General features: G+C 41.0%; 1 protein-coding gene across 1 annotated transcript; it reads left to right on the top strand.

The window, feature by feature from the left end:
• On the top strand, positions 1 to 13,632 carry LOC105353976 (uncharacterized). Its single transcript, XM_011474277.4, has 3 exons — positions 1 to 848; positions 5,259 to 5,312; positions 13,254 to 13,632. The coding sequence occupies exons 1-3, from the start codon at positions 443 to 445 to the stop codon at positions 13,484 to 13,486; spliced, it is 693 nt and encodes a 230-aa protein (XP_011472579.1). The 5' UTR covers positions 1 to 442; the 3' UTR covers positions 13,487 to 13,632.
• The last annotated feature ends 5,086 nt before the right edge of the window (positions 13,633 to 18,718 follow it).

The raw sequence follows: 18,718 nt of genomic DNA, 5'->3' as shown, positions 1-18,718 counted from the left end.
ACTCGTCTCAGTGCTAGCTTGTACAATCACAGCTGGCTCAGCTCACCTCAGAGCAGGAGCATCATGTGGCTTCCACACTAAAATGCCGTGATCCACGGCCACGTTGTCCGCCTGATTGGAAATATTCTCTTAACTTTCTTTGGATTACATCTGAGGATGTTCTGAGCTCACTTTTGGAGGAAAACTAAACGTTGGATGCGTGAGATTCTGTCTCTATCCGTGCGTAAAAAGGAGTCTGTGACGCGCAGCGCCCATTTCACCAGAAGCAGCGGGGGGGTTAAGTTTTTATCAGGCACAGATGTGCTCCTGTCGAAGAGGGGCTCCCGCAGTGGAGGGATCCAGGTGGGTTGCCCGAAGACCCCCCACAAATCTTCCGAGAGTTTGCTGCGCCTCCGTGCGGCACGTCCGCAGTTAGACCTCTCTAGCGCATCGCCGCGAATTCATGGACCACCAAGCGATGTTTTTATGCAACAACACCAGTGCCGTAAAGGACTGGAGCTACTTTCTGTCACAGATTCTGCCCCTGATGAATAAAAGCACGGTTTTGGTGAGCATGGAGAAAGCGGAGAGCGTGACCACCACAGTGGTGACGTCTCTGCAGCTGGACGGTGCCATGAGCGCCAGCAACGCGCCCCTCAACTCCAACCACACGTCGGGAATGGAGCACATCTTCCAGTACTCCTACTCTGAGAGCGACCTGCTCTTCACGGATTACCGGACGCCTGCGCGGGACTCCATCCCGCTGCCCAAAGCTCTACTCTACCTGCTCATGGCGGCGCTGATAGTGGTGGCGGTGGCATATGCGATCGTGGGGCATCTGCTCAAAGATTTGGTCAATGACTTTTTGGGTATGTGAGCCCTGATAACTTTTGATTGTGTGTCTGCAGTGCTAACCCCTAAGAAAAAGCATCAGTGGAATAGAAGAACATCAGAAATTTGTTCTGTGGACCTCTTGGTGCTTGGTATATGTCTCACATCATTTTCATAAATGAGTCTGGGTTCTTATGGAAATGATTGGAAAAGCTGCAAATAGCCTCAGAATATAAATTAAATACCAACAATAAGTGATTTTCCTGACTAACAATGGTTGCCTGTAGTAGTCAGTGGGGTAAATCCATATCTTTATTTACATCTCAGTAACTGAGAATGCACAGCAGCACTGGACACTGCCAATGACCTTGTGAGTAAGCCCTGCTGACAAACTCTTCTATCAGCCAACATAAGCTGAGAAATGGAGGACTACTCTGCCATTTTCCTATTTCTGAAGAACTTCCTGTAAGAGATACATAATAAATGAGCCAAAGAGGAGAGTCTATTTTTATTTTAAGATCTGGTCTTTCACAGGCCTGTCCTCACTGCTCCAGGAAGTTCTTCTTTATTTGATGATCTCAGCATGAGGACATCAAGCTGCCCATTTCAAAACGTAATTACTATATTTGGTTAAGTCGAAGTCGCATTTTTTGCATTGTTTGACCGGAAACGACTTATACTCAGATGCGACCAATAGGTGATTTAAAAAAACAGCCACTAGATGGCGCTGTAGATGGGAATATCAGTATTTGCTACTGACAGCAACGGTGAAAAAAAGTGCAGCTCAGTCTTATGCAAAGCGACACAGAAGAGGAACAGTTTCACAGATTTAGGGATTTGAAGTAAAATAAAGAGTTTAGTTGACTTGTTAGCATGTTCTATATGGTTATTTGAATAACTGTTCATATATTGCGCTAATATACTAAATTCCGGCTATGTGTCATGAAGCTATAATTGAGCATCAATGTGTTACGGTAGTGAAGCGTGCAAATATTCAATCTATTATTGTTATTATTGCTTACATAGTAAAAAGTGTTTTTTTTTCTTGTTCCTGTATTTTGCTAAACAAATATCTCTCAAAAGTGCCACTTATATACAATTTTTTCCCCTTTATTATGCTTTTGTTTTGTTTTTTTTGGCTGGTACAACTTACAGTACAAATATTACTGTACTTTTTCTCCCATTCTGGCATAGTAAAAGGTTTAAAAAACTTGACAAATAAAAAATTCATGAGGTTTCTTCTTTTTTTTTCCAGAATCCATTTTTTTTAGGAGTTTTTCATTACGGAGGGTCTAAGGGCAGGGATGTCCAGTTTAGTTTGGTCTAGTCTTTTAAGTTTAGCCATTACTTATTGAATGACTTTTTGTTCTTTATGACTCATGTTTATTATACAATTACTGGGATGAAGCCCATCGAGATAACTATTGTTGTAAATATTGGGCTATATAATGTAATTAAAATTGCATAGAATTGAATTTTTTTATTGTATTATAGTCCATCTTTGCAGGACTTCTTTTAAACGTCTTTTTTCCAGTCAAGTTACACATCATATATATTTTTTAAATTGTCCAATTGAATTTGTTCTGCTATTGCAGTCGACCGACAATCAGTATTGGGGTGGATTTTACAAACAAAGGCTAATCCAGCATTTAGCGTATCTTATAATTAGCTTTATTGCACCACTTTTAGCTAACATAACTCATTTAGCATGTAGCAAGGATCAAAAACAAATTCAACAAATAAAACAAATTGGTGTTGGAAAAAACAGAACAAATTTAACATATGAGATTAATCTAGCATTTTTCTAGTATTGTAGTTTAAGTTGAGTTCAAGAAGCACTTAACATTTTCTGAAATTTGAAAGACTCACTGTAATCATTTTTTTAATCTTTTTTAAAAGCGTCCCCGGAGCTTTTAGTTATCATTGTGCTGTTTTTAGCCCAAATCCAAAAACCTGTTTCATTAGAACATAGTTTCTGCAGAACAGCAGGAGTTCATTAGAAATGTATTAAGCCCACCCCCACTTCCTGTTATCCATGTGTTCACACACTTTTCTGCTAGCTTACATCCCCTCACACCCCCCAACCCAACATCACAGGTGCTATAATATTCCAACTAAATCCACAGTTAAATACCTCGGAATGCATATAAGTAAAAACAAAACAGACTTGGAAAAACTGAATGTTTGGGACAAACTGGAGAAATGTTCCACTCTTCTTTTTTGGTAGGATTCTCCTCACCAAAATTGAAAGCATATCAAGATTCATATATCCGACCTATTCTATAGGTTTCCCTAAACAAGCCATTCAATCTATTAATCAAATCAATTTCAACTTCATATGGAAAAGAAAAACACACTATTTTAAACAAGGTACTCTTACTAAAACGTACAAAGATGGAGGTCTACAAGCCATAGAATTTAACAGCCTTAATGGCACCTTAAAAATAAATTGGTTAAAATAATTTATCAAAAATCAAAATAGTATTTGGTTTATTGTTCCTAATAAAATATTTTCCAGCCTAGGAGGGATCCAATTTTTACTCAGTTGTGATTTTGACAGTAAGAAACTTCCCATCCAATTCTCTGTATTCTTCTGTATTAGAAACTCATTTATAAAGATAATTACAGTCTACACAACACTCCTCTATGGAACTGCAGATAAATCACTATTAGAAACAAATCCCTCTTTGTTCCAAAATGGTTTGAAAATGGAATTTGCTCATTAATGCAAATACTTAATGACAATGCTACTCTCATGTCTTTTGATGATTTCACAGCTAAATATGGTTCACTAGCAAATAGAAAAGATTTTGAACAAAAATTTAAGGCCATTCCTTAAAATGTTGTAAAATCAGTTTCTGATCTGTTTCATAATGTCATTTACAGACATCCTACTGTCTCCAAGCTTCTGATTAATAGACACAATATAGCAACTGCCAAACTCCCCAATCAGAGAATATTTTAACGAACCGTCCTTTCCATACATCTCAAATCCAAATAATATAACCCAATATTTTAATAATTCAGAAAAGAAAAAATACAAACTAAATATTTAAAATTCCCCATTCCTCCTAAAGCCAAGAAGTCCACTTTAGAACCTTTTTAGGTATTTACCCTTCCAAGGAATTACTAAGAAAACGGTTTGGAATTCCTGAAAATTGTTGTTCTTTTTGTCACGTGGATGTTAAAACAACTGAGTATCCTTTCTTTGAATGTTTTTATTCTAATGTCTTTTGGAAGAATTTACATTATTGGCTTTCCCCCAAGATTCCACGTTTAGCAGACCTTTCTATTAAGGACATCATTTTTAGGTTTATTTTAGAAAACTAAAAACAAAGAACTTACTTTAAATATTGTAATTATTTTTGGGTAAATTCTATATACATAAATGTCGATTCCTTAAAATCAAACCATATTTTTTTACATTTCATAAAGAACTCTGCTTTTTTTTTCATCCGTAAACGTCATGGAAAACAAACGTGTTATGTAACTTCAAAGTATCATATGTAACTTGCAGCTTTTTGATAACCCTTTAAGTTAAGAATCATTAAAATGTCTATGTAACCCCCTTTTTATTTTATTTTTAATCTATTTCATTTAAGTTTTTGTTTCAGTATTATTGTTATAATTTTTATTTTATTTTGAATTTGTTGTTTGTACGTGTCATTTACATTTTTTTATTTTTCTATACTTGTCATAATTGTACACAACTGTCACAAATTGTAAACCTTAAGTGCACCACAGGTGCATCAAAAATGGCGAGCACAAGGCATTCTGATTAGTTAATTAAAATAAACCTAGTTCAACAGTTCGTTTCATTTTTTTTTTTAAATTACATCAAAAAGTTTGTTTTTCACTAAAAGTCTTATAAAATTAGTTTTTACATATACAGTTTAACATTGAAAATCTAAATAAATAACACTTCAAACTTACTCTTGGTAATAATTTATAACTACATTCAGGACTTTGACCAATCAACAGAGATATACTGAAATATGGAAGCATGAGTTCTGAAAAAAATTGAAGATTAAAAAACGGCTAAGAAAAGAAAAACAATACAACTCAAAATAAAAACAGGAGTTCATGCAAATGTCAGCTCAAGGTGAATAGATAGTCCAGAATAGAATGGCATACCTGTAAAACTGCTGTCAAACCAAAAGATTGATAGACTATTTACTTTCAGTTTGGCATTCGAACATGTTCAAGGCTTCTACTAATATATCTTTGAAAGCATGCCATTGGCACTTTAATGTTGAGTGCCTCGGGACACTGCACAGGTTACCATTATGGTAGATCTGGACCGGCCCCCAAAACCAGACGGAGCTGCCTAGTTTTTTGTCATAAATCTTACAAGTTCTCAGTGTTTTGAACAATAAAACAGTCATGTGACCACACCTGTGCACTTCAGTGCGCAGAGACTCAAATGTGTCTATTTTATCTGCCCGCAGGTGGAGGCAGGTCGGCGGTTGCTGAAGGTGACGAGGATGAAACCAGTGGGCCAGGTAAAAAGCAGATCTGACGTGGGTCACAGCCTTCAGCACTTAGCTGTGCCACAGAGACACGAGGCCTCTCTTTGCAGACCGCCCTTCTCACCTCACACCGTCCTCTCTGTGGGATGCGGGAGCACACATATGTACCTTTACACAAACACTGGTGCAACATGGACCTTCGGCTCCCGAGAATTTTTTTAGAGGTGTAAATGTGGAGGTTCTGCAACTGTTTCATCTCCTACCAGAAGAAGGTTTAGAGGAAGTAAAAAGGGACAGAAATGCAGACTACTTGCAGACAGAGTATTAAAATAAATCAATTTGACTCACTGTTTAAAAAATGTAACTTCACAACTAAAGCTACTAAAACTTATTATAGTCAAACAGAAATAATTGATTTTTACCATCCAGTGATTCTGTTTTAGGTCCCCCAGCTTGAACTGGGGTCACCTTGCAGTCCCTGGTGTAATGGTGTGAGGGATATTTTCTTGGTAAACATTAGGCCCCTAATAGAGCATTGTCACAACACCACAGACTACCTGCGTATTGTTGCTGACAATCTCCATCCCTTTATGACCACAATGTACCATCTTCTGATGGCTACTTCCAGCAGGATAAGGCACCACTTGATAAAGCTGAATCATCTCAGAACGGTTTCTTGAATGTGATAATGAGTTCACTGGACTCAAATGGCCTCCACAGTCTCCAGATCTCAATCCAATAGATCACCTTTGGGATGTGGTGGAACGGGAGATTGTAATCATGGATGTCCAGCCAACAAATCTGCAGCAACTGTGTGATGCTATCATGGCAATATGGGCCAAACTCTCTGAGGAATGATTCCAGTACCTTGCTGAATCTATGCCACCAAGGATTAAGGCTGCTCTGAAGGCAAAGGGTGTCCAATCAGGTACTAGAAAGGTGTACCTAATAAAGTAGCCGGTCAGTGTCCTTTTCTAGCAATGGTTTTTCAGTACAGCTTTAAGTTTAGTTGTGTGGTGGTTGGCAAACATGTTGCTTGCAGTAATTGCTATACAGTACTTTAATTTATCGCTGCAAAGTGCTTTAGGTCTTTAAGGAAGTTACTCTTAAAGCTTCATTTAAAGCAATCTAAAATTACTTTAGAGTAATTGATCCAAAGGTGATGTATGTGTTTTGTGTTTTCATCGCAAAAAAGCTTGACGTGCAAGAAAAATAATCTTATCAAGAAAGATTTTCAATTGCAATATTCTTAAAATAAGAATTCTTGGTAAGAACATTATTCCTACCCCATTTGTAGATTTTCTTTTTAATTATTGATTTGTTTTTGCAGTATTTGATATGCACACTGATTTGTTTCAACAACATCCAATTTTTCTTGCGTTTTTTTTTAACAGGGATTAAATAAGGTTGTCAGCAAAATCGCAAAGATAAAAATTATCTGTTAAAAATGTTTCTTTAACTCTTGTAAAGATCTAAACGAAACATTTCAGCCAAATGTGTCTGGGCTGAACTGAAACCTTGATGGCATGATTTATGAAGCGACTCTGCAAATCCTGTTGTGCTTCAGTCCGTTCTTCATATTTTTTCAGGTGGGTTTGAGCTTTTCATCTGAGACAACAGTGATTGATGTGGTCTACTTTGAAAAAGCCAAAACAGACTCAAAAAGGGGGTCTTTAACCTTCGACACCCCCTTCAGGAACAATTTTATGCTGTTTGGACTCTGGTGGAAGTACAGGGGCTGAATCCATCCTAACTTTCTGTCAGATGAGGCTTTGCCTCATGAATGCATTTTTCTGCATGTGTGGTTGGAGTTCAGTGCTGGCCTGCACAGGGTCAAGGGTCGTCATCTCCTACTTTGATGGTGTTCGGAGACAAAGTCCTTGTCCCACAATTCTGACTGTGTCTTTTAAAAATGGTTAATCCATTGAGTTCTTCTTTCTGTTCTGATTGTAGGTACTACAATCCATCCTCAGAAAATGTTCCATCCAAGTTCAGTCAATTTTATGGCAACATGTATGAATATTTTGCTTCTCCAATTTATAATTTACACCAGCTTGAGCCTGGAAAGGGTCTTGGGGACTGTTGGAGTTTATTTCAGCTTCCATTCGGGGGAATTGCTTGTCATCACAGGGTTTTTGTTTATTTTTCAACCCTTTCTTTGCCTTTTGGGACGCATCTACCTCCATTTTACCCTATCCTCTGCCTCCACCTGCTACCCCCATGTTGGTTTTTTTGGCTACCTATAAAAGAAAAGTAGGAACTGTTTACTTTTGATCTACTTAATAAAACATAAAAACTGTTTGTTCTCAAATTTTGTTCATTGAAATTCCTAGGAGGAGTTTACATTTGTAGCTTGTACGAAAGGTGATTTTTTTTTTTGATTGAAATTCAAGATTTCTGTCTCTTCCCGACATCAAAGATCAACAAAAACTTTGGTTGTGGTTGTAGACTTAACCCTGTGGCATGTGTGTGAAATTACGTGTATATTCTGCAAAGACAGAGAAAATTGCAAAACTTCACATTTTGCCACTAAGCCATAGGTTTTGTGACCATCCCATAATAATTCCAAAACGTTTCACCAGACTAGGTGTATTAAAAGTTTGGTGAGTTCTAAATATGTGGCCGGGCGAAATTTTTGTTCATAGCCTCAGTAAGAAAAAAGAATTGCAAAAACAATCTGCTGCTTCTGCGGCCATAATGATTAAACTCAAACTCAAACTTTATTTATTTATATAGCACCTTTCATTTCAGTTAAAAACACAAAGCGCTTAACATAAAAGCAGATAAAACAGTCAAAGAACCTGAAAATTGTTAAAAACAGCAAACAAAGGACAATCACACAAAGATGGGACCCCTCCCTCACCACCCCCCACGCCACCCACACCCACACCCCACCCACCCACCCAGTTCCCCCAGTAGAACCCTGAACAGAAACAAAGAACTGCAGCTAAAAGAAGGTCTGGCTTGGTACTGCTGCGAGGAAACGATATGATGGGGATCCATTTATTCCAAGGCCCAGCCTGACCACAGGGGTCAGTACCACAGCGCCCGCCCAGCACAGAGCAGCCCAGGGCCCACTCCATGGCTATCAGACCACAGAGCGGGACCCCAGCCCGCCCAACCAGAATGGGCATCGCAGCAATAGCACCCCCTACAGGTCAAGCCGGTGGTGCCCCAGAAAAATGGATCCCCAAGAGGAAACACTGGAGTTAAAAACATCAGAATAAAAATTGTCATAAAATAACAACACTAATAATTGAAAAAAGATAAAAAATAAAATAAGATTTAAATCTTCTTTCTCTTTCGGCTTTTCCCATCAGGGGTCGCCACAGCGAATCATCCTTTTCCACCTCACTCTATCATGAACATCTTCTACCCTAACATTAGCCAACTTCATGTCCTCTGTTAAGACATCCATATATCTCCTCTTTGGCCGTCCTCTTGCCCTCCGGCCAGGCAGCTCCATCTCCAACATCCTTCTACCAATATATCCACTATCCCTCCTCTGAACATGTCCAAACCATCTCAGTCTGGCTTCTCTGACTTTGTCGCTAACACAAGCAACATGAGCCGTCCCTCTGATGTACTCGTTCCTTATCCTGTCTAACCTGGTCACTCCTAAGGAGAACCTCAACATCTTCATCTCTGCTACCTCCATCTCAGCCTCTTGTCTCTGTCTCACTGCTACCGTCTCTAACCCATAGAGCAGAGCTGGTCTCACCACAGTCTTGTACACCTTTCCTTTGAGTCTTGCTGACACTCTTCTGTCACACAACACTCCTGACACTTTCCTCCACCCGCTCCAACCTGCCTGCACTCGCCTCTTCACCTCTTTTCCACACTCCCCATCACACTGAACTGTTGACCCCAAGTACTTAAACTCCTGCACCTTCTTCACCACAGCCCCCTGTAACCTAACGCTTCTACCTTGATCCCTCTCGTTCAGACACATGTATTCTGTCTTACTACAACTGACCTTCATGCCTCTTCTTTCCAGAGCAAACCTCCACCTCTCTAGCTGTTCCTCCACCTGCTCTCTACTCTCACTGCAAATTACAATGTCATCCGCAAACATCATTGTCCAGGGAGATTCCTGTCTTACCTCGTCTGTCAGCCTGTCCATCAGCATAGCAAACAAAAAAGGACTCAAAGCTGATCCTTGGTGTATCCCACCTCCACTTTGAACTCCTCTGTCTGACCTACAGCACATCTCACCACCGTCATACTTCTCTCATACATGTCCTGAACTACTCTGACATACTTCTCTGCCACTCCAGACGACCTCATACAGTACCACAGCTCCTCCCTAGGCACCCTGTCATACGCCTTCTCTAAATCTACGAACACACAATGCAGCTCCTTCCGACCTTCTCTGTACTTTTCCAACAACATTCTCAAAGCAAAAATGGCATCAGTGGTGCTCTTACGGGGCATGAAACCATACTGCTGCTCACAAATCTCCACCTTCTTCCTAAGCCTGGCTTCCACTACTCTTTCCCACAGCTTCATTGTGTGGCTCATCAACTTTATTCCTCTATAGTTGCTGCAGTTCTGCGTGTCACCCTTGTTCTTAAAGATCGGAACCAGAACGCTTCTCCTCCATTCCTCAGGCATCTTCTCACTCTCTAGAATCCTATTGAACAACCTCGTTAGAAATTCCACTGCTGTCTCTCCTAAGCACTTCCATACCTCCACAGGTAGGTCATCAGGACCAACGGCCTTTCCGCTCTTCATCCTTTTCAGAGCCTTCCTAACCTCATCCTTTCCAATCTCTGCTACTTCCTGCTCCACAACAACCACATCTTCCTCCCTTCTTTCCCTGTCATTTTCCTCGTTCATCAGCTCCTCAAAATACTCCTTCCATCTTTTCTGTACACTCTCTTGGGTTGTTAGCACCTTTCCATCTCTGTCCTTAATCACCCTTATCTGTTGCACGTCCTTCCCATCTCTGTCTCTCTGTCTGGCTAGTCTGTACAAGTCCTTCTCTCCTTCCTTTGTGTCTAACCTGTCATATAGCTCATCGTAAGCCTTCTGTTTGGCCTTTGCCACCTCTCTCTTCACTCTACGCTGCGCTTCCTTGTACTCCTGTCTGCCTTCCTCAGTCCTTTCTACATCCCACTTCCTTTTAGCCAACCTCTTCCTCTGGACGCATTCCTGTACTTCCTCATTCCACCACCAAGTCTCTTTACCGTCTTTCCTCTTTCCAGATGACACACCTAGCACCTTCCTACCTGTTTCCCTGATAATCTCGGCTGTAGTTTCCCAGTCCTCTGGAAGCTCATCCTGACCACCCAGGCCCTGCCTCAACTTCTGCCTAAATTCCTCACAAGTTTCTTCATTCTGTAGCTTCCACCACTTGGTCTTCTTTTCTGTTTTCCCTCTCTTCTTCTTCCTGACCTCCAGAGTCATCTTACACACCACCATGCGGTGCTGTCTGGCTACACTCTCTCCTACCACCACTTTGCAGTCATTAACCTCTCTCAAATGACCTCGTCTACATAGGATGTAGTCCACCTGAGTACTCCTACCTCCACTTCTGTATGTCACTCTATGTTCCTCTCTCTTCTGGAAGTAAGTGTTGACTACAGCCATTTCCATCCTCTTTGCAAAGTCCACCACCATCTGTCCCTCCAGATTCCTTTCCTTCACACCAAACCTGCCCATCACCTCCTCATCACCTCTGTTGCCCTCACCAACATGCCCATTAAAGTCTGCTCCAATAACAACTCTCTCTCCTCTGGGAAAACTCTCTATGACCTCATCCAACTCACTCCAGAATCTCTCCTTCACTTCTAACTCACAGCCAACCTGTGGCGCATACCCACTGACTACATTCACCATCACCCCTTCAATTTCTAACTTTAGGCTCATCATCCTGTCTGAGACTCTTTTCACCTCTAGAACACTGTTTACAAACTCCCCCTTCAGAATCACTCCTACCCCGTTTCTCTTCCTATCAACACCATGATAGAACAGTTTGTATCCTCTTCCAATACTACGTGCCTTGCTGCCCTTCCACCTTGTCTCCTGCACACACAGTACATCTACCTTCCTTCTCTCCATCATGTCTGCCAGCTCTCTGCCTTTCCCTGTCATTGTGCCAACGTTAAGAGTCCCTATTCTCAAACCTATGTTCCTGCCTTTTCCCTTCTCTCTCTGGCCACGGACCCTTCTGCCTCCCCTCTTTCTTCCACCAACAGTAGTCAAATTTCCACCGACACCCTGTAGGTTAACAGCATCGGTGGCGGTCGTTGTTAACCCGGGCCTCGACCGATCCGGTATGTCTAAAGTGTTGTGGATGATTCGCATGGTTATTTTGGCAATTTTTACGCCGGATGCCCTTCCTGACGCAACCCTCTCTATTTATCCGGGCTTGGGACCGGCACAGAAGTAACTGGCTTGCAACCCCTGTGGCTAGATTAAGATTTAAATAGTTTAGTATTTAAAAAATAAAATACGTAAAACTGATTAAAACATAACCTACGTATCATTGGTAAAATAACAATAAAAAGAATAGTATATTAAAAACAGAGATAATAATAGTCCTTACAAATAAATAAATGAATAAATACGTAAATAATAAATAAATAAATCAATAAATAGATAGATAAAAAATAAAAGAGACATAGGAAATGATCAAAGTCATGTAAAAGCCAGACTAAAAAGGTGGGTCTTGAGCCTCTTCTTAAAAACCTCTACAGTCTCTGCGGCCCTGAGGTTCTCTGGCAGGCCATTCCACAGGCGAGGGCCGTAATGGCAGAACGAAGCCTCACCATGTGTCCTGGTCCTCACCTTAGGGACAACTAAGAGGCCAGTGCCAGAGGACCTCAGGGTCCGCGAGGGTTCGTATTTTAAAATAATATCATTTAAATAAGAAGGCCCAAGACCATAAAAACATTTATAAACCATTAAAAGAACTTTAAAATCAATCCTGAAACGCACAGGGAGCCAATGCAGCGACTTTAAAATAGGTGTAATGTGTTCCCGCCCTCTGGTCCTCGTCAGAACTCGTGCAGCAGAGTTCTGTAAAAGTTGCAGATTTAAGATTGACTTTTTCGGTAAACCAGAGAGCAGGGCATTACAATAATCTAAAAATAAAAGCATGCATTAGGACCTCTGTGCTGGCAAGAGAGAGGAACGGGCGGACTCTGGCAATGTTCTTAAGATGGTAAAATCCTGTTTTCACAACATTTCTGATGTGAGGAATAAAATTCAGCTCAGAGTCAAAAAGTACGCCCAGGTTTCTCACACATTGAGAAGATTTAAAATTCCTAAGTTTGGGTAAAATCATCTCTCTCTTGTCTTCAGGACCAATGATTAAAACTTCAGTTTTGTCCTGGTTGAGCTGTAAGAAGTTTTCTGCCATCCACAGCTTTATATCTAAAATGCAGTTTAAAAGAGTGCTGACAGGTTCAAGGTCATCAGGAGACACGGCGATGTAAAGCTGTGTATCATCAGCATAGCTGTGAAAGTCAACGCCATGTCTCCTGATGACATCCCCAAGAGGCAACATATACAAGTTAAAAAGTATTGGACCCAAGATTGAACCCTGGGGAACGCCGCAACTAATTTCATGGACTCCTGAGGACCGAGTATCCATACTTACAAAAAAATGGCGATCTGTAAGATAGGAGTGAAACCAGTTAAGAGCAGTTCCTGAGAGGCCGACCCGACTGCTAAGTCTGTCAAGTAAAATCTGGTGATCCACCGTATCAAAGACGGCACTAAGATCTAGCAGCAACAGAACAGAAAGTTTCTGCGAGTCATAAGTATTTCTGAGATCATTTAAAATTTTTAAAAGGGCCGTCTCAGTACTGTGATTTGTCCTAAAACCAGACTGACACTTTTCAAGAACATTATGTTCATTTAAAAAATCATGTAATTGAATAAAAACAAGTTTTTCAATAATTTTTCCTAAAAATGGTAAGATTAAATCTTCTTTCTCACCAAGAGTTTCCCCTTGTCTCCCTTCAGACTGGATGCTTGGTTCCCGTCAAGCTGCTCACCCCAAAGAGTTTGCCATCAGCTGCATTACCAGCAACATCAACGAGGGGAAGGACCAGGGCGAGAGGCCGCGGCTGGTGGAAATGAGCTACATCTCCCTGAATCAAACCAATTGCCTCACATCTGGAAGACCAGAGGAGATCGTGGTCACAATAGACGAAACACTCGAGCAGCGCCCCCCAGACACTCACTCTGTAACGTGATGAACCATCCAGATATTCCAGAGAGAAAATCAAAGCACTTTCTGGCTGAGGTGGAGTTTGTCCAAAGCCTCTTCCATCACCTGTGTGCTGGAAAGATGGTATGTTGTGTAGAAGGACTTCAAATGCATCCAGTGTTTTTAGCTGACGGATGCAAATGGAGGCTCTGCAGACAGGAAAAAGACGTTTTTATTGAATGTTCACATTTGGTCCTTACTGTGCAAATCATTTCTTCTTTATTACAGTTCAGTGTCAAATGGTATTTAGTTCCTGATTGTGCACCACTCACTCTAACACAATTTTAACACTGTATTCATTCAAGACAAAGATTTAAATGACAGAGTGTGTTTTTGGATGAAACGTTTACGTGAATATGATTTAAAAACCAAAATGTCAAAAACAGGGACGCCGCCATTTATTTAACTATGGCTTTAAAATCCAAAATTACGTTTGAATAAAAAAAAAGAAGAAAAAAAAGCCTTTAAGTTCCAATCCGATCATTTTTTGAGCTATCTTAAAATCATTCCCAGACATTGAATATTGATCATACTTTTACCTACAGTCCCTCTCAAATGGTGACCAATATTAGAGCTATGCAGCTGTGAAGTTTTGAGCCAGATACCGGCTCAGACGAGGAAAACAAAGATGTTCATGGATCCAGTCGTCTATATGTGGCCGCATCCGAATGGAGCAGAGCAGAGAGCTTGTGGCTTGCCCAGCATATTTTCTACATCACAAATAAGATCTTTGTCTAACAGTTTTTAAGTCTGCTCCTGATTCACAACATCCATCCATCCATCTTCCTCCGCTTCTCCGGGACCGGGTCGCGGGGGCACGAGTCTAAGCAGAGATGCCCAGACTTCCCTAGGCCCAGCCACTTCCTCCAGCTCCTATGGGGGGACCCCGAGGCGTTCCCAGGCCAGCAAAGAGACATAGTCTCTCCAGCGTGTCCTGGGTCTTCACCCGGCCTCCGCAGTGGGACATGCCCGGAACACCTCTCCAGGGAGGCGTCCAGGAGGCATCCGGACTAGATGCCCGAACCACCTCAACTGGCTCCTTTCGATGATTCACAACAATTTGAATAAATTTAGAAATGCAGTTTTAAGCTCAATTTTCTTTATATGTGTCCTCCATCATTAGAAAAAATGCCTAAAAAACAAAAGTTTCATCGGAGTTGGTGTTTAAGCAAAATGTTCTCTAACCTTAATGTGAAGGGCTACTGACTGCTGCTGACATCCTCAAAGCTGCCCCTGATGGGGTTCATTTTCTCCTCTGCAGCCTGAATTTCTGACTTATTCTGCACTCCTTTTTGCAGCTCTGGACTTTGTGGTTTACTAAGACAGGAAAAGGACAAATGCACTGCAAAAACCTAAAATATTGTAGATGAACTTGCATAACAGAGTAATACCTTATAACAGGTGGTGTTTCACACAGGTTAAATAAGAGATTTAATACATTTACTTTGTGTTTGCAGAGAGTCCATTCCACTTGTATTGAAGATAATGGAGCACAAAGCAAATGAACAATGTTTTCAGAAGGGAGATGTTTTGTGGTTCCTTGTAAATGTGAAGTTCTGAAACAAAAACATCAAATTTTTTTTCACTTGAAACTCAGTCACTGTGTGTTTTTGCAAATTGTTAAATCAAGAAATCACAGTCCAGTGTTTAATTTAATTATTGACTTATCAGTGTATACACAGAGAAAAACACCAACTTTCATTTTTAAACAGAGGAAGTTAATAGTGAACTGAAATAATTCAATAATTTGTTTTAAAATGCTAGCAATTACAGGCCCCTTCCAAAAATTAGAATACCATGGAAAAAGGCATTCACTTCTGTAATTTCATTCAAAAAGATTCAAAAGGTTCAGGGCCCACTGTTCAGTTTATTTCAAATATGTTTGTTTTAACATAAACTTGGGTTCCAGCTCATAAAACAGGAATGTTGACCTCAAATTGGTTTTTGTGTGATACACAAAGCTCAAAAATTTTTCAAAGTGTTTCAGTTTGAATTGGAATGATGGAGCATTAGGGCCACCCACAAAAAAAAAAAAAAATTTTTAAATATACAAAGAGCAATATTACGAGATTTAGGTTGTACATTTGCAACTTTAAGTTTTCTAAATTTAAGAGAAAAAATTTCTACATTTAGCTTATGACTGCCAAAGTTATAATATTTATTCTCAAAATTGAACAGTTATGATTTAATTTAAAAAAAAAAATTGTAAACTGGCCTCATACTCCATCGTACTTTGGTAAACTACGAAGGATTATGGATTGTTGGAGCATTGTGGGTATTGTAGCCAGGAGCCTTGCAGAGTGATATGCACTGTCCTTTAACCGTTTGTGATTGAGTTGAATAAAGTTTGAGCTAGTTTACTTTACTGCTAACATATTTTTTTACTTTACAGTTATTTTTTGAAAAACAAAAACTTTCTTTTTCTTTAAAGTGATAGAGCCACGATGGAGGGGTAAAAGAATCATGTGTGGCCCTAGGCTCCCGCTTGCAGACCCCTGATTTAGAGGCTGATATCCTCTGAAGACAAAACAAACCATCTATTTAAATCAGCATTAATGCAAGACAAAGATGGGCTTTATTTACTAATTGGGGAGTAAACTGAAGCAATTTTTCCGGACTAATTGTTGGAAATAATCGGGGTTCTTTTTCCAGAAGGTGCAGGAAATGCATAACAGAGGCGTGCATGAAGGGTCAGTGAGGATCATCTGCTACCCCACCCTCAGAGGTAACCATCTGTTCCAAGAATTGCCCCTTAGCTTGCTTAGAGAGACCTCCTGTCACCTCAGCCGGCTTGTCCCAGGAGCTGTCAGCTTACCTCAACATTGTTGCTTCTCTGTGAGGTCTTGCAGCCTGATGAAATGGCCAGGTACACGTTTTTAATTACCTCTGCTTCTGCACATCAGAAGAGCAGTCATGCCTCCTGCAAAAAATGAATAAAATGTTCCTGCTTGACTCTGGAGGGAGCAAACACTGGCCCATGTCACCCAAAAATAGAAGTGCAAAAACAAAATGGTTTTCAAAAATGCCACATTGTCGTAAGTATTGGTTGTTGAAGTGCAAGCATTGAGGAGTTTTACCAAACTGTAGTTTAATCAAAATAGTTTAGATCAATTAAAAATGCCACATATTTGTGAAGGTTCTCCTTTGTGTCAAAGTACAAATGTCACGGTTTTGATTTTTCTTTTACAGAGGAAGAAACAGCTACAAGAGTGAACTTTACGTCTTCATTTTGGATGAATGGGACAATACTGCCCCCAAGTGGCAAAATAAAAAGGTCAAGTCCATCTAAATGTCTGTTCATGTATGATCAGACTGTAGGCTTCTGGTTTATCAGTGTTTTCTTTGGAGATTCTCAGTCATGCTATCATATGAGTCTATTCTTCAAAGCAAGTGCACTTTAAAAGTTCATCAATAAAAGATTTTTCTGCTCATTTGAGTAGCTTATTAGGGTTTAATTACTGACATGGAGTTATGGTTATTTTAGTGGTCGACCCTAAATGTGTATACATAACTACTATAAACTGTTCTGTTAGCTTAGCTGCTGTAAAGGAGAAAAGAAATTACTTACTATTAAAAGGTAGCATTAAACAAATAAGAAATTTAAATAGTCAGCATGTTAATGAAAAAAATAAATACTAAATAAATACCTAAATAAATATTATTAATACATATATTTTTTTAAAATTTTATATTCATTCATTTTTTAATCCGTTTGTTCCCTTTCTAGGTCACGGGGCTGCCAGAGCCTTTCCTTGCCACTAGCGGGAGAAGGCTGGGGACACCCTGGACAGGTCACCAATCTGTCACAGGGCCACAATCACACACCCATGCACACTCACATTCCCATTCCCACCTTTACCAATGAAGCATGGTTTTGGATGGTAGGAGGAAGCAATTGGCGTTCTGTTTCAGGTCCCCCAGTCAGAACTTGAACCAGGGGCCTTCTTGATGTGAGGCAAGAGCGCTAACCACTGCACCGTGCACTCATATTATTATCTATTTCCAAAATACACATCTTAAACATAAATAAGATTGATTATATAAATATTTAAATATATAATTGTTATTATTAGTTAATTGTATATATATATATATGTTAATTTTCCCCTCTTTTAATTAGCCTTTTAAAGAAAATTGTAATTTAAGGGCTGTAAAAGTTATTTTCGGTGCAACAGTGAGCCACATGCTCTATGTACATTTAAACTGAACCAGAAGGAGCTGCATTTCCAGAGGAGTTGACCAAAGATAAAGTGAAACAGCACAATAACAAAAAAAATTTTTTTGGGAAATACGCCAGCGCCGGGTCTCGAACGAGCGAGCTTCTGCACCAAGGATTTCCCCTATATTTCAATGGAGGTAAAAATCCTCGAATATCTTAAAAAGTTCAAGGATTTGAAGGACCAAAGTCATAGCTGGGCCTTCCGGTGCCCAGTGGGGGGGCGGTGGGGACTCCGCTTGCCGGGGGGTCGGGTCCAGGGCCTGGGTGGGGCGGGCTTGGTTGCTAGGTGGTTTTCGGGGCTTGGGTGTGGGGTGTGTGGTTGGGGAGGTTTAGTGGTGGTCTGGCTTGACTTGGGGGGTGGTCTTTTTGCCTGTGCTGGGGGGGGGGGTGGGGGGGGCCCTGCTCAGGGGGGATCCAGCGGCACTGGATGGTCTGCCTGGGGCTGGGATCACTCCTATCCTGGGGGGGTGGGGGGTGCAGGGGGTTACTTGTTGGCCCTATCCTGGGGGGGGGGGGGGGGGGGGGGGGGGTGCCTGGGAGTGGGGGAGGGTCCACTATCTGTACAGGACCTTGGAGGTTTGACGGGATGGGGTCTCTGCTGAGGCAATCGGCAGTTGCCCAAACTGGTTGGCTGCCTCGGTCCCGAACTGCACCTTAGACATTCAGGGTCCCTTGGCGGGGAGGGGAATTGGACATCACTGTGAGTAATCAGGAGATGTCTTCTCAGTGCCCTACCCGCCAATTCTAACTGCACCCCCTTAGTACACACACCCTTTACCCCTCAAAATATACACTCCAACACAAACACACATTCATGCACACACACACCCTCACAAACACACACACATGCATTTCACAAGGAAGGTGGGACCTCGGATCATCTGTCCCTTACCCCTTCCCGGTACACCCCCCCCCCCCCCCCCCCACCCCCAGGGAGGCTTCCTGGGCCCAGCAGCTCTCTCTCCACGCAGGGAGAAGGATCCCTGATTTCTCTGGCAA

Source organism: Oryzias latipes, chromosome 4 (assembly GCF_053564925.1).
Source record: "Oryzias latipes strain Hd-rR chromosome 4, Olatipes_Hd-rR_3.1".
Classification (NCBI taxonomy): domain Eukaryota; kingdom Metazoa; phylum Chordata; class Actinopteri; order Beloniformes; family Adrianichthyidae; genus Oryzias; species Oryzias latipes.
Note: the sequence above shows the minus strand (reverse complement) of the source record. Positions and strands in the feature narration are given on the sequence as shown.